This window comes from Anas platyrhynchos, chromosome 12, assembly GCF_047663525.1.
Source record: "Anas platyrhynchos isolate ZD024472 breed Pekin duck chromosome 12, IASCAAS_PekinDuck_T2T, whole genome shotgun sequence".
NCBI classification, from domain to species: Eukaryota; Metazoa; Chordata; class Aves; order Anseriformes; family Anatidae; genus Anas; species Anas platyrhynchos.
Window position 1 is genome coordinate 14,278,084 of NC_092598.1, and position 26,009 is coordinate 14,304,092.

Genomic DNA, 26,009 nt, shown 5'->3' on the forward strand with positions numbered 1-26,009 from the left:
AGAACTACAGAAATCTGCTTAGTTGTTCAATGTAAAATCAAACCTTACACATTCATAACTGCTGCTGGAGTTAACCAATCTCTTGCCATAAACAAGTGCTCTGACTAGCATTTTAAGTCAAAATTAAATATACACGGGAAGAACAAAAGGTGAAAGCAAGATCAGGTGTCCCAGGAAAAAGAGAGATGCTGTCTGAGCACAGTGATGAGGTTGGAAAAGCTAAAGACCTCATGGAGTCAAATGGGACATGATCTCCAGACATCCATTCCAAGCTCAAGCATCCAATGGCTCTATGATATTATGAGAACATGCAGGCCACATCACTAGCAGGACCTAAAAAAAATGACTTTTTCCTCTGTGATGGCCCCCAACAACATGAACAGGAGCAAGATACAAGATAGTACTTCCAACAGGAAAAAGGCTACTTCTAAAATTTCTGCTTAATGCTGCAAATTCTTCTGCAAGTTCAGAGTAAAATTCTAACACTAAAACTGTATCAAATTTAAGTATACTGAACTGCATTTATTGCAGCATACAAAATGAGTAAGAAAAACTTTTCTTCTTAGACTCTATAGATTTACTAGAAATTACTCTATCATCTGAACAGCAGTCATTTAAAATTACATAGGTATACATTTCTATGTATAAATGTATACATATAAGTATACACATACTTATAAATGTATACATATATGTATAAATGTATACATAAAAGTCTGAACATTATCTGATGAGATACTGTTCTGCCATTATAAAAGAATGGTTTAATGCTGACGCCATCACCTGTGAAAAAGATTCGAAGTTTTAAATAGGAAGACTATCTATGAACTACATCCAAATAAATTATACTTTTAAAGTTACTTATGCACAATACTCCAGAGATCATGGCATGGTATCCCTGTAATTTTGCTTTCAGACCAGTACCGATAATCTGAAGATTACAATAAATTAAAAAAAACAAACAAACAAATGTGCTTTTGATTAAGACCACCAGTATCATCAACAGTTAAATACTGAGGCAAAGTAGGTCACATTTCAAGAACACACAAGGCCATATTTGAATGCCTATATTGCAAATAATATACATGTAGATGCTTACTAGGACTTCCAAGTTCAAAAGAACAAAACAGATCAAAGTGCCTTAAATCAAATAATTCACAGCTACTAGGCTCCAATTTCTTACTGAAAAGACAATTGTAATACCTAAGACCAGGAAACCATGATTAATTCTGTTGCTATCATATTTCTGGAAGGTAAAATGTAGTGGAAGTTATTAAAGAAAAAATGTTATCATGCTTAGTGTTATAATTTCCAAGTTCTCCTTTCTGCAAAATCCTTTTTGACAGATGATGGGTGTAAGTAAAGCCTCAAGTCATGCATGAAACTCATTTGACAAAACCATGTCTACTTAGCTGCTAGCATTTTCCAACATTAATTTTTCTTTTTAAATACATAGTTCCATAGTGAACCTACCTTCTTATGGTCGATACATTCAGAAATCTCTTACCAGCACACCACAGACTTCTTAAAATAAACAAGCAAATAATAGAACCAACTAAAACATAGCCTTGAAAGCATCTGATATTAAAAAATTTATTGTTTGGGATAATATTCTCAATGTTCTCTAAAATCAAACTGCTAATTTATCCAGTCTGAAAGGCACCACAGGGACAGTGAGTGGTGAATAGTAAACATCTTACTGGCATCTTTCACACCTGGGGAATTTATCTCTCAGAGAATCCAAACGAAATGTGTACAGCAAGATATACAAACAGGAGTTTATTTGTAGCTTCTGTGAAACTGTCTGAAACCTCTGATCTCCATGCTACCGTGGCATCTGAGGCACATTCATGTCAGAAGTTTCTTCAGTAAAATTAGCTTTTTTGTGGGAAGGTTCAGCAAGATCTTTTCCATGGTCTCTGTTATTCAAGTGCTCCAGGTCTTCCCTCTTGCGTTTGTTTATCAGGTGGTTTTCTCCCTCACACAGCTTTCCCTCTGGGACACCCAGTGTTCTCAGACAGACAATAGCTGCAGCCTGTTCTGCTAGTTTCTTTGACTTGTCCCTGAAGAGCAAGCAGACAGAGCACAGGTAAAAGTAGAAACCAAAGTCTCTACACTCCCGAAACACAATTCATTTCCTGTCTCTGATGCAATATCATGAAATAAACAGTATTTGTAGTCATCTCACAGCAGAAGAAAAAATAGATCAGCTCCAGAAGAAGAATTTGAATCTTGCTAGGTGTCAATGTTGATTTCTCACTGCTGATAGTAATAGGTTTTCTAGGAATACTACATCAGGTCTTGTGTCTCAAGTACTCTTCATTTCAAAGATATGAAGTCAACACGTGTTTGGCCCAAGCGGTTGCAATCCTCAGATAAGTTGACTTCTGCAAATATGATCACTAAACAAAACTGAGTACTGAAGGATCACTTTCTGAAAAGACACTCAGGCCCAAGTATCTCTGGTAGGCATACAAGTTCACTCACTGATGCTGACATAAGAAGGAACTGTTCCGTAATAAAAAAACTTCTCTCAATTCCACGAGGGACTGACTGCAGATTACACATTTGTGAAATTCGAATTCAGAATTTGAAAATATTTTCTTCTCAACATTTCACATCATCTGAGCTTAGCTTCCTAAAGTCTCTGAACAGGAATCCTGGAAACACCAGTAACTGTTGTGTGCATTTATCTTCCTTAATATGTCCAATGTTGGAGCTCTAACTTTGCATTTAAATCCAGTACAACTTAGGTGCAAATGCCTGAAGTCAACACCAGTATTAATAGACGACAGCATAAAATACTGCCATGAAACTTTAGATCAGCACTGGATGTTACTGTTGATCAACTGTGATTTCTGAGATGCCACTGAACTTTCTTCTACTTTGCTGTATAGGGACACCTAATCCTGACTTATTACTGAAAATGGATCTGCTGTAGTGGCTGAAGACATTGCCTCCTCTAAATGTCCCTTCTGCCACCTTTGGTTTGTCACTGCACTCTTCATAGGCACAATTAAATTGGGTCACCTATGTGCTCCCCTTCCACTAGAATTGTGGGCTAACGTAATAGGTGAATTAAAATCAGTAATGGTTTATTTGAGCTTACTCCCTCATCACATTCAATTTTCCGATTTTTTTTCCTACAGGTAGCTTTAAGAGGTATTGTTTAGCTGACTTTTACTAATGTCACAGCTGTGAACTAGAGTAGCCTTTCATTGCAAATTTTAAGCAGTATTTCATTAAACAGTTACAATACAGCCACAAAAAAACATTAAGGATGACTTACCACAGAGTTGATCTGTATTTTTGGTCAGCTACTGTCACAACTGAACAGAACAGTCTATCCAGTGGTCTTTGAACCTGGAGATAAAGAATCAAAAGGGATGTGTCAAAAACAGTCATGTCATTTATACAACAAAGGTCAAGGTTCTTTGTTACTCTTAAGACCACATTAAGTAAAGCCTTTAAAATTACTGTAATTCAGACTAAAAATTTAATCTTGTATATTTAGAATATATATAAAAAAAAAAAAGTTGTCCAAACTGAAACCACTTTTGCTTTACAGGAAAAACAAACAAGTAAAAAACAAACCAACCAAGCAGTTGCTTCTATACAGTCTAGTTCCTACCTATAACAGCATCCAGTAACAGAAAAAAACATCCTGAAACCAAATTCTTTACTTCACAGAAGTAAAAGAAACTTGGACACAGACTCCTGTGTAAAAAGCTATAACTACAGCAACTTCTTTCACAACTCAGTTGAAGCTGGACTGAAGGTCTGGCTTTCACTTTTTTATAATAAAATAAGCTACTTTCATATATATATGTGTGTGTGTGTATGTATTTATTACCATTTCTGAAGCAGCTTACTTAATAGTTACGTCACACTGTAAAGCTAATTTCTTTCTACCCCAAGTCTTAAAATAACAATTTTATAGACAGGGAAGAGGGCTGAAAGGGTTCTTTTGATTGACTCACAGTTTCATAAACAGGCTGAGGATGCTTTTCTTTCCTACACCATTCCAGAAGATACATTTTTGGAGTAATTTGCGGTGGATATTCTCGCCTAGACAGAAAAAAAAATGTGGTCAACAACTGTGCCTAGAGTTTACTTACTAAACAAATCTATTTTAAAACAGACAGCTCAATAATTAAACAAAATAAGGGCTACTCATTATATTGCTTCTGCATGTTATTCTTTGTGGTTTACTTTCACAGCTCAAATTATGAGAAAAATACCACTTCCTTATTAGATAGTTAAAGTAGCATGTCTGACCTAGCACCTAAAATAAAACCTAAACTCTTCTATTAACTATTCTTCTTAAACATTCACATCCTGTAATAATACAGGAGAAAAAACAGTGACCAGAAAGGAAATTCTAACTAAATCTATGATACAGAGTAGAAATACAGCTTGATACTATTTATTATAAGCAACAACACAATATGAAACATTAAAATAAAGAACAAAAACCGCTTCTGTTATGAGATAATACAGTCATCAAATAAATAATCGTAGCAAAGGTAGGTATCGATTCAGTTGCTAATATCAAAATACTCGTTGTACTTGGCAGAAAAAATACAGTACAAATAAAAAAATACAGTAAAACACTGTATTCTGTCCTAAGGGAGCCATGTAATATACCCTGTAACTATTAATGCAGTATGACTGGATTTGAGGAGCACTTTATATAGTACTCTTCTTGAGCAGGTTGATAGACGTAATAGCAGGGTGGGTATAACATGTAAAGCAACAGCAATTCTATACGCCTCAGATTTTAGTCAGAAGTTACTTAAAATAATGTTGTACATAATCTCATGAATTAGTTTCTCAATGAATACCTGATGATGGGAACATGTTTAGAAGGCTGCAGATAAGTTATCTGCTTGGAATAGACTTCTGAAATTTATGCTGGACTTTTTCTATTAAAAAAAAAGTGTGTTTTAATCAAATTTCCACAAAACAATTAATGAACTCTGTGCCTTTGTATATTCAAATTTTTTTATGTACAGATGTTTTGTTTTTTTTTTTTCTTAAAGCCACTCACACTTTTAACAAATTTACTGAGTCTTGGGAAGCCTGGAACTAAAGAACATGGATATCTCATAACATCCAAATAGCACAGGAAGAATGGTGATGCTAGTGATTACATAACAATGTACAGTAATTGCTTCATAAAAATACACTCAGTACATGCTGTTATACAAATTGTTGTTTTCTAGAAACTGTAAAACATTGCCAAATTCATACTTTTTAATTACAGATACAAAAAAGTTGAATAAAATAAATTTTCATACTTACTTGTCAAATCTAACAGCCATTTTTATTACATCTGGATCTTCTATCTGGTCATCTTCATCTTGTATCTTAGTTTCCAGAGATGTTTTCTTTGCTTCAAAAATAGCTGTTGTTTCTTCATAGAAATCAGCCATTTCAAAGGCTTCACTATTGAAACAGAATTATTTTGTATTGGAGATCAGCTTGCTTTTTGTACCCCATTATGACAGAATAAAACAAAAACAAAAAAAAAACTAAGTATAGAAACCAGTTGTATTTAAATAAAGTATACATGAACAGAGAATTGCATGGAAGCATGCCTATTTTCCGTTCAGTGACATTATATTGTTTCTCCTTCATGTCTCTTAAGACATACTTGAGCTACAAGCAGAACACTGTCATTTCCAGCATTATATATTTAATTTGCAATCTGAAAGTTCTGGCAGAATCATAAGAAATACAAGTCCTGCAATGTCCATTCAAGTTATTAGCTCAATTTGAATATTATTTGCAAGTCCCAAAGCAAGGGAAGAAACTAGGATTTGGGTCAATGGCAAGTGCCTCAAATAATTTTCAATTTTACATCCATGGCAGGCTCCATCCATGCTGAAAAACCGATACTCCTCGTTTTCCAAAGAGAACAATATAACCTGCAGCACTGGCAAACTTACTTGCTGAATGTTATGAGAGTTATGAGAGTACTCATTGGTATGAGTCTGTTCAACAATAAAATGAATTCTGGACACTAGACCATTGTCAGCGCTCTAAATGGAAACGTGTTGAAGCTGAATAATGCTGAGTGATGCTTCTAAGAGAAGGCAGCTCATTATGTATTGGTACGCAAACACTTGTCTGAAATGCAGCAGGTTTTCTCTTGAGTTCAGTACTGAGATTAAAATCTCGAATGGCTGTAACATACTATCCCCACCACGAGGCAGCAGTGTTAAGTAACATTTTTGTCTGGCAACCTATAGGCTAATCTTAAATAACTGAAAGTTATTCTTTTATTTGGAGGTTAAACAGACTATTTAAAACAGTGGTTAGAAGGCTTTGAGTCCACAGATGAAAACTGATAAAACCTAAGAGGCAAGGCACTCTTTTCTGCCCCTCTCTTACGCAGTCAGCGCTACTTAAGCCAATTTTGAACATGGTAATGCATCCCATGTACAAAAATGCTTGTGTTCAACTTTGGAAGCCCCTAAAGCATCACTAGGCATAGCAAATAAAACCAAAAACTTTACCCCAGACCTCCATAAAGTATTTATGTGAATAAACTGTACTTCTTCTAATTACCTGTTTAAAGGCTTGACTCTTACTTTACAATTTCTTTTATTTATATAATATGCATTACCGTTAATGCAGTAGAGAACCCCACCACCCTTTTGACTATGATTTATTTGAAGTTGTAGAAGGTAGTTGCAATCTATGCTACATTTCTTTACCGGAATTAGAAAACTATATGCAAAAAGACAGCAAGTTACTATACCAAAAAATGTTCAACTATTTAATTACAAAAGTGAAAAATATCTTGCAAAATGTAAGTGTTGTTTACACGTTCCACTGCTCCTTTATGATTAACAGAGGCTAGCTCCTTTTATACATAACAATTGTGGGCAGCAGTGTTTATAGAGTTGGTAAATCCCAGTAAACAGACAGAAGGACTGCAAACATTTACATTCATTTTAAATGCGAACAGAACGTTGATTAGGTCTCACTAGACAACAATAATTCAATTTGCAAAATATTTCAAGCTTTCAACATTTCTTTCCAGTTTCCTACATGGAAGATAAACAGTCTCAGACTGTATTTCATAAAACCCAAAAGACTTCCCCTCCTTAAATCATCAGAATAATTGTGGCATGCAACGTGGATATGACATAGGCAAGCTCAGACCTCTACTTTGTTCAGTTCGAGTGGGTCCAAATTTGAACTCCCCTCCATTCTGTGTGAATTTAACACCTATTTTATTGTTTCTCACGTTTTTTTCCTTCTTCCTTTTTTGACTCCCCATTCCAGAAATTTCATTCAGATCATTTCAGAAATCTAGGACAAAGAACTTCAACAAAGCTACTGTATTTCCTCAAAAAGGAGGTCATATTCAGTTCTGGTATTTCAGGTATGCAAAGCAGCACAAAAAAATATATGCAAGTGTCATACAGGCTACCTTCATATATTGCTTTGAGATCATCTCTCAGTGGTCCTTCAAGATATACATCTTGCCATAAAATTCCCATCAATATTAAAAACCCCACTCGCACAGGAAAAGTTTATAAAAATCTCAGAAGTTCCAACCTATTAACCTCCAAACTACCTCTAGAAAATAGCAAAACTTAATTTTTTTAGAATTATTTTTTTTTTAAGAATTAATTAGTTCATGCAAATATTGGATAAATTCCTATCGCTCAGTGGTGTGCCTCTCACATTAGTATGCCAAATATATAGACAGTATTAGGGTTGAAGTTTTAACACCTGAGAATGGAGGAAACTTGGAAAGTGGAATGTGGAAAGCTCCACATTTTAGCAACTGCTTTTTTTTTTTTCCCCAACTTTTTCTGAGGGTCTATATGCCAAGACAGTGCTACAGACAGAACTGGTTTGCAAGTCTGGCAGAGACAATTCCTATTTCAGAAGTACATGCTTACCAGATTTCCTGTGTGGACTGTGCAGCATGCAGCTTCTTGCCCTGAGTAGTTTCTAATTGTTCTCTTAACATCTGACACAAACAGTATTTTGTGTTGGTATAGTGATTATCATATCTCACTGCCTGAAGGAGAAAAACAAAATATATTAAAATACACCAAACAAATTTTTCTTGTGTAATCCTCATTACTCTTGATGAACTTCAAAACTATTTCTGAAATGAAAAGCAGTGTAGAGTTTCCTCAATTCAAGATAACTTAATTTGGCTGGAAGTGATGTTTGCGGAAAAGGTATTGGGGATTATGGTAGACACCATCCCTGGGGGTGTTCAAGGAAAGGTTGGATGTGGTGCTTAGGGACATGGTTTAGTGGGTGACATTGGTGGAAGGGGGGTGGTTGGACCAGATGATCTTGGAGGTCTTTTCCAGCCTGAATGATGCTATAATTAACATGAGTATAACTTGATTATTTTGGCATGTTCTCACAAAAGGAAATTCAACTTATTTATATGCTTACAAAGAAACAGGTGACAAGTTAACAGATTTGACTAGTGAAGTAATATTTTTAATAAGTAACTGGTTAATGACAGTCCAAATCTTCAGAAAAAAATGAACTGATGACATGATCAAATCTGCAGATTTTCAATTTATTTCCTGCTTTGCTATTAAAAGCATTCTATTTTGAATGATCCAGCAACTTTGCATGATAGATGACTCAATTAATGGAGCTATAATACTACAATACAGCATTACTTTGACACATCGTTACCTTTGCTTCCCAGCTGCTAAACATTCTTGACAGTATTTGTGATAGGCAATTAACTTCTAAAAACAAATCTAACAGCAATGTAGTACTTAATACTCCTTCACTTTTCTGTTCAGTATTAATTGTACTAACAACATCATGAGTTGCCATACCTATCATTGGCTTTTCAAATTTCTAGACATTTTTAGAGGTAAATCTCATAAGTATTCCCCAAAAAACTGGTCTAAAAGGCGTGGTATGTAAGAAAATAACCATGAGGAAAAACTGTTTTCTGAGTGATTCCTGAATTTTTGTTTTTTACTGAACACAACAAAATAGAAGAAGCAGCAGTTTACTTGCAAGACTCACATCATATGCATTATGTTAAGATATCACCAGAGACTATGTCTCTGAAAATAAGAGGAGTTAAGACACCATGGTAAGGTCTGGAATAAATTCTAAACAATATTAATTACAAGTAAAATATATATATATAGAAAAAAAAAAAAAAAAAAAGAAGACCACCATACATATTTGATGTAATCTTGCATAACTTCCTTCAAGGGGAAAGGACCTTCTTTTCTGAAAATGGATGGGTTCCACATGGCAGCACGAGCTATCATTACGGATGAGGCATCTGTTGCTTTCCGGAAGGTCTCAATGTCCATATATTCTTTGATGAAGTCATGAGAGCCTCCACTACAAACAAACATCAGTATTATGCTCCAGAAAGTTTTATTTGTTATTATATATACTATAACATACCTCATATTTTCAAATGGGACGTTACATTGTTAATAGCAGCATGGTGCTCAAGGTATCATCTCAAATATAAGAAAACAAATGGGTCTGGTCTATGTTAGCGATGATCATTAAAACATTGATTTTATACAATTTTTTTTTAGTACGGACAGCATCCTTCTATTTTTGTTCTAGTAATAATGCAAGAAGAGTAGCTACAAGTAGTACTTACAGATCAAAGAGCCCTTCAAAGTTAAAAGGTTGCAAACTAATCTAATTAATCTAATTATTCACCAATCTAATTTCTTTTATTATTTTTTGTATATTTGCTAACCAAGCTTAAGCCACTCAAAATACTAGCCAAGTAAGTTGCAGCCAGTTTCAAGTATCACAGATCATACGTATATTTCATAAGAAGGATTTTTAAGTAGCACATTTATATTTGTTTAGAGAGGCAAAAGTCTAAGCAAGTAGATTTAAAACAAAGATCACATCCTTCTCAGAGAAACCATAAAAAATACAAAGGTTATTTCAGCATCTTGGGACACTTGCACAAAAGTAAACTGATATACTGACTAATTAGAAGCAATTCATCAACAATAAACTTCTGACATTTTTGCATCTCAACGACACACTTCTGCATAATGGAAAGTACTCATACAGAGCTGACTTATCTGTGACATGCAAAAAAATCTAGGAAAAATTGTTAGCCTCATCTTTTAATCAGCCATGCAAATGATTATCTGCAATGCTCAATGTGAATCTTGCTTCTTTCTGAATTCCATGTTTTAAAAGAATTATTCTGAAAACTCAAAAAGGGGGTGAGATACTGAAAAGAGGAATAGCAAAAACTATCAACATGGATTATTTCCTTTGTCCAGTCCAGAAACAGTCTTTCCAACAGCAAAAACTTTGACTTTTTATTTATTTTCTACATAGAAACGTGAACGAGGAAACTACTCTCAAATTCCTGATCCAAGTGTATGGTTTATAGTCACAGCTTTTCCAGGCAAACGTGACATCAAGAGAACTTCATTTAAAAGACACAGCTTCTCTGGCCAAGGAGATTCTACTGCCACTAACAAACAGGTGAAACGTATAAAGACGTCAATTAGACAATTCAGGGCAGTCTGGTGCTTTTCATTACCTTTAAGAGCAATTTTGGAAGCAGGAGATACCTGTTTGTGGCTAAACTTTTATAAGAATGAGTTTCTCATTTTATCATCAGAGTAACCAAAGGAACTATCAATAAAAGCAGACAAGTTCAGTGACAACATTTTTGCAGGCCTGCAGGCTAAGCAGGTGTTAGGGAAAACTGTGACACCACAATATGTAACACTTTATGAGCAGTGGGACAGATGAGCTCTACTTTGCAAGTGTTCAAGACACACAGCGGTATGGTTATAACCAGTCACTGCACATGGCTTAAAAATCACAGAAAATTCAGCTGTTGGATGCAGTTAGAAACAACTTGCATAGGATAGGCTGTGACGCAGAAAAGCAGTAATTTTTTGAAGCATACAAGGACTTTTAAAACTAAACCTGAGATACAGTTGTAATTCACAAGGCAAAGTTCCATCACCGATAACTGCGTTTAGATTTAGAGATAATATTTCTGTTTGCCTCCACATGAAGAACCTTCATTTTCCTGCACGAGCACATCTTAAGTTAGGTACAGGCATCTTGTAATGATCAACTGATTGGTACAACCTACTTTGCTATTACTGGAATGGAGACTGCTTCAGATATGGCTTTGATCACATCACAGTGGACAGGGTGCTGAGGCCTCTCCTCCTTCTTCCTTTCCAAAAAAGAAAAAAGACAAGACCAAAGATTTCCTATGGAAGTTGTACGCACTTAGCTCACAGCAGAAATAACTCAAAGATTACTTGGACATACTTATTTGTACTCATTTAATTTATATATTATTATAAATTATATATAAAAATTATAAGTTTATATAATTATATACAATTATTTTAAATCAAATGCATTTTAAAATGTTCCTACTCTAATTCCATATCCAGATAAGCAGGGTTTTTAGACACATAATTTTATTTTTATTTGGTCTTGACTGAGTCTAAAATTTTAGGAAAATAGCTGCAAGTAGTTCAATAGCACCAAATATATTCATTCCCTAATTACTGTCTTGGTTTTCTAAAAGACTGATTTATCTAGCAGTTGAAATCAGAATTACATATTAAATGTAGAGTTTTACCTGAGTCATACCTTACTGTGCTACATTTGCCAGAAAACTAGTAAAAATGTAACACACTTTCCTGAAACACATTTACCTTCCATGGACTGCAATGGCAGCGATACCAGTTTTTTCTATTCTCTTCACTAGATTCACGGTGTCCTCAACCTGAGGGATAAGAGGAATGACATGATCATAGTTTACAGAGAAGAAACAATTATCATGTGATAACCATCATGTTATTGCACAAACAAATATTGAAATTCTGTTCTTTCATTAAGGATATGATTCCTGTACTTCAACAGCATCTCCCAATATGCATACCTATTTAATACATACTTCAATGAAAGAACTGAGATGCAGGGGAGAAGGGGAAGCTCTACGTACATCTTTAAAGAGAAAAAGTTGGCACACTGCTGAATTAGCCTGTCTTGTATAACTCTGCAGCTCTGGAGACATGGGGGGGAAAAAGAGGCCAATTTTCTTTTCAAAAGCTGGAGAGCAATCTGTGGCCCATCACAAAATAGCAGTCTTTGAAAAATGCAACACCTACCAGGTGGCATGGATATAGAGACAGAAGCCCACCTGCTGTTCTGACTGGAGACACCTTATGCAAAAGCAGCTGGAAACAAAGACTGTGGTGGCTGTAGAAATGTAAAGGAGAGGTGCCAGCTTTTTGGCTTAATACTATTAGGCAGTACTTCAAAAATAATCATCTTACACAGAGTTAGTGATTCTTTTCACACAGGGTTCATTTGTTCATATAATTAAGTGCACATGCAAATTACTTTTGAACAGTAGCTAGCTGAGTTACAGTTCATCCATCTACAGAACTATCTTTCCAGTTCATGTGCAAAATAAATAAACTGGTAATCACATACAGATTTTAAAAATAATCAGTCATTTAAAGAGAAGGCAAATAATCTCCTGGAGCTTTACAAACTTTGAAAGGGACTCAACAAAAAATAATAATAAGGGAACTATATCAGCTACTAAAAAAAAAAGAACTAGGTATTTTTGCTCTATTCTTAATTGTTACATTTTAGAAAAACACTGACAGTGCAAAATGCAACAGCTTTAACAAAGTAAAGTCCCATCACAATTTTCTTGAAATGAAGGATCGTACCCAAGAATCTATCTAGAAAATGTCATTCTAAAATTGTGATGGAGACAGTGCTTCCGGGAAAGATTATAAATCTCTTCATATAAACTAGCAATTTCAGTGCTCAATCCATCAAACAGCTTCTAAAAAGGCTGCAGGAATTGTTTCTAAGTTGGGTATCATTTGTAGTACTTATTACTGTTTTTACATGTGGAGTAAATCAGGAATCAAGACATTAGAAGTCTCCCTGCAGCATAAAACACAAGTAGTTTCTAGAGCACAGGCAGTTACTGTTGCAAACAATTTCATTAGTGAAGTCTTTGTTAAAGTGGATTTTGGAAGTTGGAGAAGTAACAGTAAGGCTTTGTCTTCCCCTTCAGTTTAAACTTCATGCAGACTGTCAAGAAATTCAAAGGTCGCCACACTGTGCTTATGTACACGATATTACTCTCAATCAATTCCATATTTGGCAATCTTCTACAATAACAGTACATTTTTCCTTTTTATTTTTCTTTTAGTGCTTATCCATCAGCAAAGGCTTTGGGATTAACTCAGTGGGTTACAATAAACAGGACTAAGATACGTGTATGTTATATAGAAGTACCCACACTTGGAATCCAGTAGAATTAGAGTGTGTGTAGACATCTAATGTTGTCTTGAGGTTTTCAATTAGAGGACAAACTTTGGCATCCCAAACAAATTATAATTCTAAAACCTGTTTCACAATAATGGGGCTAAAATTTCAACGTATTAAATTTCCATATATTATAACTGACTTTTCATCGTAGTATTAAACAAAAATACAAAACTTCATGATGATTTATGTTCTTACTGAGGGCAAAATGCGGATTTTGCAGGTTACTGGCTTACAAATTCCTTTAACAAGAGTAGTCAGTATCTGGAGACGGAAAGAAAAAAAAAGACAAATGTGATTACAAAAGAGTAATGAATAAAACTCTTCCTTCTCTCTTGAATATGCAATGAAATTAGAACAATATAACACTAGTTATTGTACCTCTATAAAGAATCTTAAGTGCTTAAAGAACACATACAATCTCTAATTGAGTATAACATTTTAGCTGGTAAATATGAATGCTGCTTTTAATAGGAGGTGAACTGTAAACACCAATCACTTCAAAACAAAGTGCAAAATTTCATTTTCATGAGATTGTTTCCATAGTCTTTTCATATTTGAGTTGTAAGTTTATGAAAACTGCATGTGAGTATTCATTAAAAAGAGCTTTTTTGAGAGAAGAAAGCCTTCAAGATGGAAAAAGAACGAGGGGAAAAAAATTAAGCAATGTCATTGAATCTTCTAATAAAAACAAAAATTGTAAACCGAATTCCATGCTTAACACAAAGCACATTTTACTCATTAAAACAAACTTGGAATAAATGAACAGTTGAGTAGTTGTTAGTTTAACCATTAAAAAACTAAGCCATGGAAAGAATATTATTTTCAGAGGCTAAATTCAAGTCCAACAGACCATATTTAAACAAAAGGGCCACGTAACGGCCTATACACATCTAAAATCACTATATGACTATAAAGGAGTACTTTGATTTATGCAAGTATATTCTATGGGAAAATGGCACCAGAAACCCAATAGCTCTCTAGACAGGAGAGCGGAAAGCAGCTGACCCTGGCTATTAGTAGAAAAATACTGTGTTTTTTTAACTGTTTTTTGAGATATCATACACGTGATTTTACTGAGTGCAATTCCCCTGTATAATACAGCTTGAACTGCAGGTAAATGATTTACTTCAGAGTTGTGCATACAAATGAAACTTGAATTTTATTTAATGCTACAGTACTTATTAAGTTCCCAATACAGAATCGAGCTTTTATAGTTAACACATGCAAATTCTTATGCTTAAAACAGCTGGGAAGTAATTAGTGTTTTCCAAACTTTCCTCCGTAGCATTCTCTTGATTAAAAAAAAATAGATAAGAAAGCTCTCAAAAAAAAAACAACTCTTCAGTATTTTTAATTTTTCTTTTTTTTTTTTACACATAAATGAAACTGAGATGACCTCATTTTTCAAAAATTATCAGTATATTATTTTCACAATCTTATCTTAAATGTAATAAGCTTTCAGTGTCAGTCTCATTAAGGATTCTGATACAAGAACAAACATCTTATGCTTTTTATTCATATAGATTAATGATTTGGAACTGCAATTTCAAACATCTGTAGGCTATAAGCTTAGTTATCCCTTTGCAGTTGGCTAAGAGTAATTTCAGTACTATGATTTTGCTGCTTATTAACACCTTACATTAAAAAAAATATTTCCAACTTTTTGAAGTTCAAGTTTCCTGTTCTACTGAAGAATACCAAAACAAAATATAATGGCTAAGGAGTGGAAGGGAAGCTGTTAGCAATCATCTTTCCAACTGCCTCTCACTCCTATGAAAAGTATTTTTGCCAGACTTACTTCCAGCTTGCCATATACTTTCCTCTCAGGTCCCACTCCTAAAAATTTCATTCAGGCTTCATCACTTTGTACATCAATTCCAATTTAACTCCAGGTAGTATCATCCATGTTACCTATTTCATGGAATACCATATAGGTCTCAAAAATTTAGGTTCTGGTTCCAGTTCTGTTGCCTGTACTGTTAACTGACTTTCCACAGATAGTAACACTTACCCAATTCTGCTTTTGTTTTTGGAAAAAAGAGATAGGGAACTGTGAACTACAACTGCCCTCAGGAGCTCTGAAGGTGGATACAGCCATAAGCTATAGGGAAGCAGGACAAAGTGAGCTGTCTACTCATGGAACTAGGAAGTACCAAGTCTTTAAAGAGAAAGGAAAACAAAACATACTTGCTGAGAACAACCCTGGAAACCCAGAGCAGTGTGCAGACTGCTCAATATCAGGAAGCCCAGAAGTCCTTAGGAATATACATACACAGATCTATTTTAATATATTTTTTTTTAATTTTAATATTCAAAACTGATTATTCTACTCTAGCTTTTACAAATTTGTCTTCTATGCATTCATCCTTGCTTCCAGTAAAGCACTACATGTAGTACTTTTTAAGGCAGTTTAAAACCCACAAGGTGATACTTACAGACTCAATTTTGTCAGGATCAGATAGCAGTGCTGCCCCCATGCCACCCTGGGAAAACACACAGGAACTGTTACACACTAGGAACATGAAAAACGCAAATATTTTTCAACTCAATTATTTCACCTAATAGCAGATCACAGCAAAAATCCACTGCTTATTAGCCAAAGAAAGTAGAAAATGGCAAAATACGAAATGCAGGAGCATTAGTGAACAGTCTGGTGAAACATTTCCTAGAAATGTATCAAGATAATTAAGCAGTAATTCAGGACGCCAACTTGCTCTCATTACTTTATGGAGCAGACAGAATTTCAAAAAGACATTTTTAGCAACTTTAATTATCTGTTTTCTACTCATTAAGTCACAGCAGGACAGAGGTATTGTTTTAGCTTTCCACTTCATGTTTGAGAGGTCTTGGTGTCAGTAGTTTCTGCCTACATGCTCTGAACTTAGAAAAGCAGGTAAACAAAAACTAAGTGGCTGGATTAAATATATTACAAACACTTTAATAATTTAATATTTGGGCTGTTCTTTCTGCAACATTCCATCTGCATGCATAGATCTGGAGGCCAATAGGCAGTCATAAGAAATAAGTTAAAAATTGCATGACGTTTTTTTTGACTCAATACTACTGGCCGAATTTTTGATCTTTCACCCTAATACAGGACAGTTGTTTTGGTGTTTTGTTCTTAATTATGACTCTGCAGAAAGATAAAATCATCTTCCATTTATTTAGCTACTATATAAAAGAAAATAAAAAAGGCTAACTAAAACAGTACTGGAAATACCAGCAGACCACTACAAATCTAACATGTCCTCAGCATGACTACAGTGCTTTGGTAACACCATTTTTTTTGCCAGATGGCTTTTGATATAAAATGGTGTTACCAAAGCACTGTAGTGCCATCTGGCTAAAAGCCATCTGGCAAAATACATGGAAAGCTCAGAAGCAACAGAATCTAAATATATAAATAAAAAGGCTCCAGAACAAGGGGAAATTCAAATTTGAGTTTTAAAAGAATGTAATATTTATTTTCAGCATAACTCACTATGTCATTTTCAGACATTATCATTGAAACAAAAAAAAAGTTAATGGGATTCAAATGGAAAAAAAAAATAGAAATCTACATGGGTGAAGTTACAAGTTAAATTAAATATTACAAGAGTAAAAGTAATTCTTCTTCAGAGTGCAAGCCAATCTACAAAACTGAAAGTAATGAAAGAGAAAATTCCTCTGTGAATTGATTCATCTTATGACTTACTTGTACCATTTCCTGGTACATTCAACATCAACCACTGTTAGATCCAGGCTGGAACAGTATGAACTTATTCAAGTGAAGATACAAGATACCTGAAACGTGTCTTATACTGTTCTTATACCCATTATATGCTCCAAACAAAAAGTAATCTTGGTGATGGAAAAAAATTTCAGCCATCTCTTATATACTCTACCTACAATTGTTACGGCTCTTTGGTTCTTCTGTTCCAAAATTTCAAGATGTAATCTGTCCTTCTGTCTCTTTAATATAGATAAGTATGTGCATGAAAATTTTACTGCTTTAATTTGTTCAACTCAGAAAACCAGTACGTCTATTTCACACCCCACACAAGGAAGAAAAGTAGTTAAGAATAATCAAAAGCTACTTGCCTTAGTAGAATATTCTTTTGGGCAGCCCATGTTGATATCAATGCCAGCTACATCACTCTCTCTGAAAGAGAAGAACCAAAAATGTATTTCAACGTATGAGAACAAAGATCAGGAAATAGGTACCTTGCTGGGAAGCTTGTTTTCATCATTATAAGGCTTAAATGTGGATTTAAGGTTAAGTTTTTATTTGATCTTCTAAATTTTCAGCTTCTCATTTATGTAAATTATCTACTTTATCAGTGGTCTGAACAACCGTCTGCCCACAGGTTTCAATGACCAGGGTTGTGCAGAAGCTGCAAATACTCATCTTAAATGCATTTACATAGAATTAATTGATACTCACCATATCAACCACCAAATTCACCAGTGTCAACAAAGTAAGTCTTAAAAGTTTCATCTATTTGAAACACAGGCTTCAAAATACCTTTCAAATAGGTTGGAGATGTATTTTGCATTTATGCACAGTACTGTGTGCTTCAAAACATAAAAAAATAGGAGCCATTTACAGAAGCCATATTAGGAGCCATATTAGTTTTGTTAGCGGGTGTGTAAAACCCAGCAAAATTTCACACTGGAAAAATCAAGGACACAGCTACTGCACTAGAAGAAAGCCTTCAATCCCAGTATAGAAATTATGCAGCTGCTACTTTGAGTACAAATTATTTTAAATAGAAGTTGCGGTCTTACAGAACTTTTCTTAAATATATTAAGGGTCCTATCAAGATCTACCCTGATCCTCTCAATCGTTACCATTTGTCTTCCAGAATAATTCCTCTCTACAAAATAACAACAACAAAACACACCACAACCACCAACAAAAAAAATGCAAACCCAGAGTGGGAAAGGGCTGAGAGAAGATGACTTACACAAGCTTAGCTACCGCCAAGGCTCTTTCAGCATCTGCTGAACCCTGTTGGAAAAACAAGAGCATATAATTATAAAATAGCATCAAAATAATAAAAAATAAGTTCACTTCCACGTGCATAAAACTATTATTTGCTCTAAGCATTTGGTCCAAAGTAACATAGACTCATTCACAGCCCAACAGATAGCAAAAACATTCAGCTAACGCATGTCAACCACTGAACAACAAAAAGTGACACAAAAAGAGATCTTGAGTGGTCAGTCCACATTCCTGACCTAAAACAGTATCAAACATTCTTAGCTGATCACCAAATAGATATTTATTTTTCCTGTTCTTAAAAATTTCCACTAATAAGCACTTAATAGCGTTTACAGGCAGCTTATTCCAGAGCTATCATTACCATTGAGAAAAGTCATTTATTGTCTAATGCTCCTTCCTCCAACATGTCTTATATGCAGTGCATTCAAAGAAACAAATTGTTTTTCCCTCTTGCAGCCTTTAATCCATTTGTGCAACATTAATGCAGATACTAATACTTTCTTATCCAGACTAAACAATGTCATTCTTCTAATCTTTCCCGTGGAACTCTTCACAGTGTAAGATTTCAGCATGTGATCAAGCATCAGTGCAATTTATTTTTGGTACTTATATGTTTGGAAATATAACAAAGATACTGATTACAAAACCAAGATGCCTTCACAGAGCACAGAATTCATCTTAATCACGTCTTTTGAAAACAGCTGTAGAGAGAACTTATACTGCAGCATGTTGACTGCATGTGTACCAACAGATTAGAAATCTGCAACATATTTGGTGTGAAATTTTATCTCCAGCTGAAGCATCAAGGTATAAACAGGTGCATTACAGACAGCTCTTTTAGACTTACAGTTACTAGCACTACCTCATTTACCTGTTATTAGAAGAGTACCTGCTGGTAGTTTCTTACCATCTGAAAGACAACGGAGTGCCTCTCCCTTTCACAAGTTCTGAAAACAACTCTTTCATTTGGTGCAACAAAGTCCACTGTTTCAAGTACTTCTACATGAAACGAGAAACACAAAACAGGCAAAATGTAATATACAGATGTAATCATAAAGGAAGACATATGACAATACAACATCTATATAAATGAAATGCTATCAAATAAAACTTCTATGAATAGTCCAACTAATGGCACCCTATCTCCCAGAAGTCCTTCGAACACGTTTCTTGCACACTGCAGTCTCCCTCCCATAGTACTCCCTAATCATCCCTGCAGCCTGTTTGTTGGGAAGCAACAGCACCAGAACATATCTGAAGATGAATCAGCCAGGATGAATGAACATAACGCTACCATTTTTGGGAAGGGGTTGGAATGGAAAGTGGATTTATGGTTGGCTTCTGTTCCCTGCCAGGGACACAACAACTGTTTCTCATCCCACTCAGCTGTTGTAAAATTTATGGAGGGCTCAAAAGATATCCATTTAAGAACTTGCCTGTGAAAATTGTGTTCGGCCAAAACTAGTCCCCAGACTTCAACTTAAGGGTAGAATGGCAAACAATGAGGTCCTGTATGTCTTGTTTCCTTACTGGAGAAGACTAAAGTATATATATATACACACTACAATGTCCCAGCTAACATTTATAAAGACTTATGACTGGAACTTGCCTCTACTGCAGTCTAAATTAATGTGTTTCTTAGCCACAATATTGGGCTTACATGGCAAGTTTTGGCAGCAAACAGGGCTGCAGGGGGAGCCTCTGAGAGGAGTGCAGCAGCTGCCCCACATCAGGTAAGAGCCAGCTCCAGCTGGCTCCAAAAGGGACCTGGCACAGGCCAAAGCTGAGCCAACAAGTGACATTACTTGTGCCTCTGTGTGAGTAGATTTAAGAAAAGGAAAGAAAAAACTGCTGCCAAGCAGCAGCTGGGAGAAAGTGAGAAAACAGTAGAGAAACAATCCTTGATTGGCTTGCAAAGGCTTGAAAAGGCCCCCTTCAGCCCGGGGAAGGGACCATGGTGGAAGAGGCTGTTGCCCCACAGCCATGGATAGCCATGGAACATGAATCATATAGCACAGCGCCCAGTGGAGCAAGTGGATGTGACCCAAACAAGGCTGCAACCCATGGAGAGCCCCCACAGAAGCAGACTTGGGGCCAGATCAGCAGCCCATGGAGAAGAACCCTGGTGGAGCAGGTCGTGTAGCAGCTGCCACCCATGAAGGACCTGTGCTGTACATGGTATGGACCTGTATGGGAGGGGGGTGGGGGGGGTTATTTGGTTTTAGTTTTTCACTGCTGTAGTCTGTTAGTAATAGGCAATAAATCATATTAAACTCCCTATGCTGAGTCTGTTTTCCCCATGACAGTAATTGGTGAGTGATCTCCCTGCCTTTATCTCAACCTTTGAGCCCTTCTTCATTGTATTTTCTCCACCTGTTCCTTTGTGGAGAGGGAGTGTGAGGGCAGTGCGTTGGAGTTTCACTAGCCATCACTGTGAAACCACCACAGCCGCTGACACACTTCACTGAAAAAATTAAAGTGCTTTGTAACTAATGAGTAGTTTTTCTCCAGAAATTAGATTTTATTTCAGCACATACAAAAAAAAAAAAAACAAAAAAAAACACACACACACAAAAGCACACAAGCATTTTTGGCTTGTTTATTTCTTATGATGGCATAAGTAACCACCAGAAAATTAGATACTAGAACCAGCATATAGACATAGAAATGAGGAATGTTATCTGCTTATTAAAAATTTATTACTTGCCTTTTTGACACACAAAGATAAAACCTTCAGCACTTCATCCAATGCACTGGAATTTTATTGTCCTTCCTCCTCCAGCTACTTCTCTCACCTGCTATCAGTAAGCATGATGCTGAAACATTACTAAGATTTCCAACACCAATGCCACTTTTCTTACTAAAGAGAGACACACATAATTCTAGGAGGTAGAATTCTAACGTCCTTCACTTTCCAAGGCCTGCACCTGCACACCCACTGACCTGACCTCAGCCAAAAACTTTACAAGAAACTCACCAAATCCCTGTAATAGCTTAAGTGAATGGCGGATATTTGCTGTTCTGTACAAGGTAGGGAAGAAGCTTGTGTTAGGGTCCCAGAAAGAACATCAAACTACTAGCTACTAACAGGTTAGCCCTATCCTCAAAAGAAGGTTTGTGGTTTTCCTGAGGGATATTAGCTGAACTACTGAAAATTTTCTTAAGAAGGAAAACAAAGTCTGAAACTGTACAGCAGCAGCCAGGCATAAGAATGGAGCTTCAAAAGCTTATTTTATATCTGTACTGATACCTCATTGTAAACCCTACGTGATTACTTCAGCAAAGTAATTATTTTCTCAACTTGAGAAAGAAAGTTTACAGATATTAACAAAACAAATGCTATGCTTACCATTTATAACCCTCTTACACTGCAGCATCTTTATGTCAATCAGCTCCTGAGAACAAAGGGTGGAATAAAATGATTATAAGTAAAAGCATATAACCCATCCAGCTCTATACAGTTGTTCTATTTTATTAAGATAGCTATCTAGAGATACCAAATACAGAAAAGGAAACAAGTAAATACTTGTTTATATTTGTTATAAACTGCTTAACCAAAGTTGTAAAATATGAAAGGTGAGATGTTGATACAGTTCTAGAAGATCCATTTAGTTCAAATATCTCTCTACCAAGCTAGAAATAAAAGCAGAATTAATTGTCCAGAGAACAAAGGGAAAACAATACTATACGAAGACATCTCAAGAACTGAAGTGGGTTTCCACTGGGCTACACCCACAGGCAAACAAAATACCTACATAAGGTTTATAGGACTCTGTTACCTTAATTCAAAAGCTTTAAAGATTTGCTAAATTTACTAAAAGTTAAAATGAAACTTTGTGTTGAAGCTTACTGAAGAAAATTGGAAAATTCTGTTTCAGTGTATCAAAACAAAGCTACACAATACTGTTCTGTTGCTACACAACTGCCGTACAATTGCCTAAAATAATTTCTATATTATCTAGTAAATTCTTAAAAAATAAAAATCCATAGAACTGTGTTCCTGAATCTATTAAGACAAAGCTCTAACTGCAAATACTAATACATGTCAAAGGCATCGTAACTAGATTCTGTAAATTTGTGATTCCTGTATATACAATCTATAGTTGACATCCTAGAAAATTTAAAAAATAAATAAATAAATGTATAGTCTCATTTAACCCAATGTAAAACAGACAAGTGGGAAATTACTACTGCCTGTCAAAAAAGAAAGACGCACTATTATCCCCGATTTTGACATAGTGCTAACTATACTACTGGATTTTGAGATTTCTTCCACATCATCCAGCAATAACTATTCTTTCAAATGGAGCAGAGTCAACTAATTAAGTATCATACCCAGCATATTGTCTCTCTGAGAAGAGATCAAAGATCCTCTCAGACTGATTCTGACAGTTCCTTTCAGCCTATTCTATTAATACAGATATCTCATTTTATTGGAGTTGAGTTGTAACCTTAGAATGACCTACCCTCTCACCCAGTTTTGCTCTGCTGTCCCAGCACATCCACACTTACACAGTACTGCCAGTCTTGCTGCTTGGCCACTTTTGACACTACCTGAAGCGGAGCACCCTGTTTGTTGTGGGTGTCACGGTAGTCTTAAGTAGTAACAGCAGCAGAGCATGAAGAAATTGTTCTGGCATCTAAATGAATTGAAACATTTAAATAGTCCTAAAGCATGGGCCTACTGTAAACTTGATTGCTCAAAAGGTTCTCCCAACCCACTCTGGTTTTTTACATGTTTTAAATGAAAAGTATATGGAAAAAGTCCCACAGCAAGCCAAGCCTACTCCTTTCCTTCCATTTTTTCAGTAACCCTGTCCTCAAATTGCCTCATCTGCTCCTCCTCCATACCTCACAGTACACGATGTCAGCACCGTAGTCCAGGGCCAGAAGACGCATCGGTAAGGTTCCCACTCGCACCATGGGCGCCAGGATGTTCTTCCCTCTGAAACACAGCGGGGTGTTCACCGTCATTCCTGCTGCAGCGCTGTCTGAAAGAGAACACAGGGGATGGGGGGGGGTTATGAAATATTATTTCTTTCCAGGAAACTCCCAGAACTTTTCCTCAGGGGGGACTGAGGCTGTGGAGCCTCATGTGGCGGCTCGCAGGCTGGGTGCTTCGTCCCCACAGGGTGAGAGGAGCCCTGAGCCCACCACAGTGGGGGGCTCCCCTTATGGCGGCACCACCCTGCCAGGCGCTGAAAGCACCCTGAGGGAGGTGAAAGCAAGATATGAGGCGGCAGCCGGGCTCCCCCCACACCGTTCCTCACCCTCCTCGCGTGGAGCCGGCTGAGGAGGGGTAGGGACAGAGGCAGGGAAGGAGGAAGGCCGGCGGCGGGGGCGGTGAGGAAGGCGGGCGGGCGGACCGTCGCCTCACGGCGTCATCGAGCGGCGCCGCCGCCATGGCGCTGAGGCGCGGCGGGGCAGCGGCTGCCCGGGCGGCGGTGGGCTCACAGCCCCCGGAGCATGTGGTGCGCATCCCCTGGGCCCTGCGGCAGCGCCTGGAGAAGCGGCGGAAGGCAAGGCGGCCCGGGGAGGCGGCGGTGCCCTCCGGCAAGCTGCTGCTGCGCAGCCGGCGGCCGGAGCTGAGCCAGCCCCGCTGGCAGATCGTGGGGCGCTGGGAGCGGCCGCGGCTGGTGTCGGCGGGCTGGAAGCACCGAGAGGCGTGCGGGGATTACTTCCAGCTGGAGCCTTCTCAGGAGGCTGCCCCCGCTTTGAAGGCTCCGCCGGCTCCTCAGGGCCAGTCCTTCGCCGAGCTGGGGCTGCAGCCGGTGCTGCTGGCCGCCCTGCAGCGCCTGGAGGTCGGCCGCCCCACAGCGGTGCAGCGCCTCGCCATCCCCGCCCTGCTCCGCGGCCGCAGCGCCCTGTGCGCCGCCGAGACGGGCAGCGGCAAGACGCTGGCTTACCTGCTGCCGCTGCTCGACCGCCTGCTCGCCCGGCCCGAGGAGAAAGAGGAGGAGAAAGAGGAGGAGAAAAAGCTGGCGGCGCCCCGCGGGCTGGTGGTGGTGCCGTCGCGGGAGCTGGCGGCGCAGGTGGGCGCGGTGGCGGCGGCGCTGTGCCGGCCGGCGGGGCTGCGGCTGCGGGGGCTGACGGGCGGCGGCGCCGCGGGAGGGCTGAGGCGGCAGCTGAGGGGGCCGGGGGTCGCCGTGCTGCTGGGCACCCCCGGGGCGCTGCGGGATGCGCTGCGGAGGAGGTTCCTGAGCCTCGGGAGGCTGCGGTGGATGGTGCTGGACGAGGCGGACACGCTGATGGACGAGTCCTTCGCGGCGCCCATCGAGGAGATTCTGGCGCACGCCCCGCTCGCTGCTGGGGCCCCTGGGCCGGCTGGGCCCCGTGAGGAGGGGACGCAGGTGGTGGTGGTGGGAGCCACCTTCCCTGCTGGGCTGAGCGAGGTGCTGGGGAGGTTCGTCGACGTGGGTGGCTTCGCCAGCCTGGCCACCCAGGGCCTGCACCGCCTGCCACCCCACGTCCAGCAGAAGTTCGTCCGGCTGAAGGGCCAGGACAAGTTGCCGGAACTGCTGCAGCTCCTCAAGGACCACCCGGCGTCCGGTGGGGCCGTCATCATCTTCTGCAACAGCGCCAGCACCGTCAACTGGCTGGGCTACATCCTGGATGACCACAAAATCAAGCACCTGAGGTTGCAGGGGCAGATGTCAGCCGTTGCCAGAGCCGGCATCTTTGCCTCCTTTCAGAAGGGTGACGTTTCTGTCCTTGTCTGCACTGACCTGGCCTCCCGGGGGCTGGACACCAGCAGCGTGCAGCTAGTGGTCAACTACGACTTCCCAGACACTCTGCAGGACTACCTGCACCGCGTGGGGCGGGTTGGACGCGTCGGAAGCAAGACCCCTGGAGCTGTGGTTAGCTTTGTCACCCATAAGTGGGATGTGGACCTGGTGCGGAAAATCGAGACTGCAGCCCGGAAAAGGACAGGTCTCCCAGGCATGGACTCCTCTATTAATGAGCCTCCGCCTAAAGCAGATTGATTTGTGTTGCCAGGCAGTAATAAATGGCCTGGCAGGGTCTAAGCTTGAAGCCATTAAGGCAGAGCATATGAGCTCAAGTGTGTGAGCTCCACTGAAACAGTATAGAATTGAGGTTCATAACCAGGTGATGGGGTTAATTTTGTGCACTGTTCTGGAAGCTGCGATAATCACTTCCAAAGGCGTCACAACTCACAGCTTCCCAAAAGGAGGTTAATAAGTGAATAATAAAATGCCTTTGGAGAAGACCCAAGAATTCTGTCATCTGTTGCATTTGCTTAATTGTGTTGAGACTTTTAACTTAAATTCAAATCAGAGTGAATGTATGCCTTCCCACCAACAGCAGTTAAACAGTATTATTCAATTTTAAGAATGTCTACTGGCAGAAGAAAAAAAAAGAATGTTTTCCTAACTTTGTTGTAACTTTGACCCAATTTTAGCCATGTGTGGAAAGACTAAATGGTAAATCACATTAAACTTTCTTGTAGCATTTGATTCAGAGAATTCTAGACCAAATATCTGTAAAGACAGGTGGGAGTGAGAAGGTACGATAAAACTCAAGGCTTTTTCAAGCTTTTATTTATCATCTTACAGTTGCCTTTCAGTGGGAACAGACATCTGTGCTGTTTCATTGTATTAAAGAAAAAAGCATCATGTTTTCTGCTTGTTTTTCATGCGGGCTCTAGTGATGTCTGCTGTCTGTA

General features: G+C 38.3%; 2 protein-coding genes across 3 annotated transcripts; one reads left to right on the plus strand and one right to left on the minus strand.

Annotated features, from left to right (window-relative positions):
- Positions 1-1,563: 1,563 nt before the first annotated feature.
- On the minus strand, positions 1,564-24,361 carry DUS2 (dihydrouridine synthase 2). Of its 2 annotated transcripts, none has more exons than XM_038185581.2 (16): positions 24,232-24,361; positions 23,177-23,316; positions 21,675-21,720; positions 19,233-19,324; positions 18,288-18,331; positions 17,422-17,482; positions 15,777-15,824; positions 13,537-13,602; positions 11,700-11,770; positions 11,120-11,206; positions 9,195-9,363; positions 7,923-8,044; positions 5,305-5,448; positions 3,981-4,068; positions 3,290-3,363; positions 1,564-2,063 (listed from the first exon to the last, which is right to left on the minus strand). In XM_038185581.2, exons 2-16 carry the CDS (start codon positions 23,297-23,299, stop codon positions 1,826-1,828), a joined length of 1,473 nt encoding a protein of 490 aa, XP_038041509.1. In that variant the 5' UTR covers positions 23,300-23,316; positions 24,232-24,361; the 3' UTR covers positions 1,564-1,825. The 2 variants fall into 2 exon arrangements, with proteins under 2 accessions (XP_038041509.1, XP_038041508.1); XM_038185580.2 differs by lacking the exon at positions 24,232-24,361 and adding an exon at positions 23,596-23,722.
- On the plus strand, positions 23,676-25,553 carry DDX28 (DEAD-box helicase 28). The gene has a single exon (XM_027467023.3). It carries the CDS (start codon positions 23,728-23,730, stop codon positions 25,306-25,308), a length of 1,581 nt encoding a protein of 526 aa, XP_027322824.3. The 5' UTR covers positions 23,676-23,727; the 3' UTR covers positions 25,309-25,553.
- Positions 25,554-26,009: the final 456 nt, after the last annotated feature.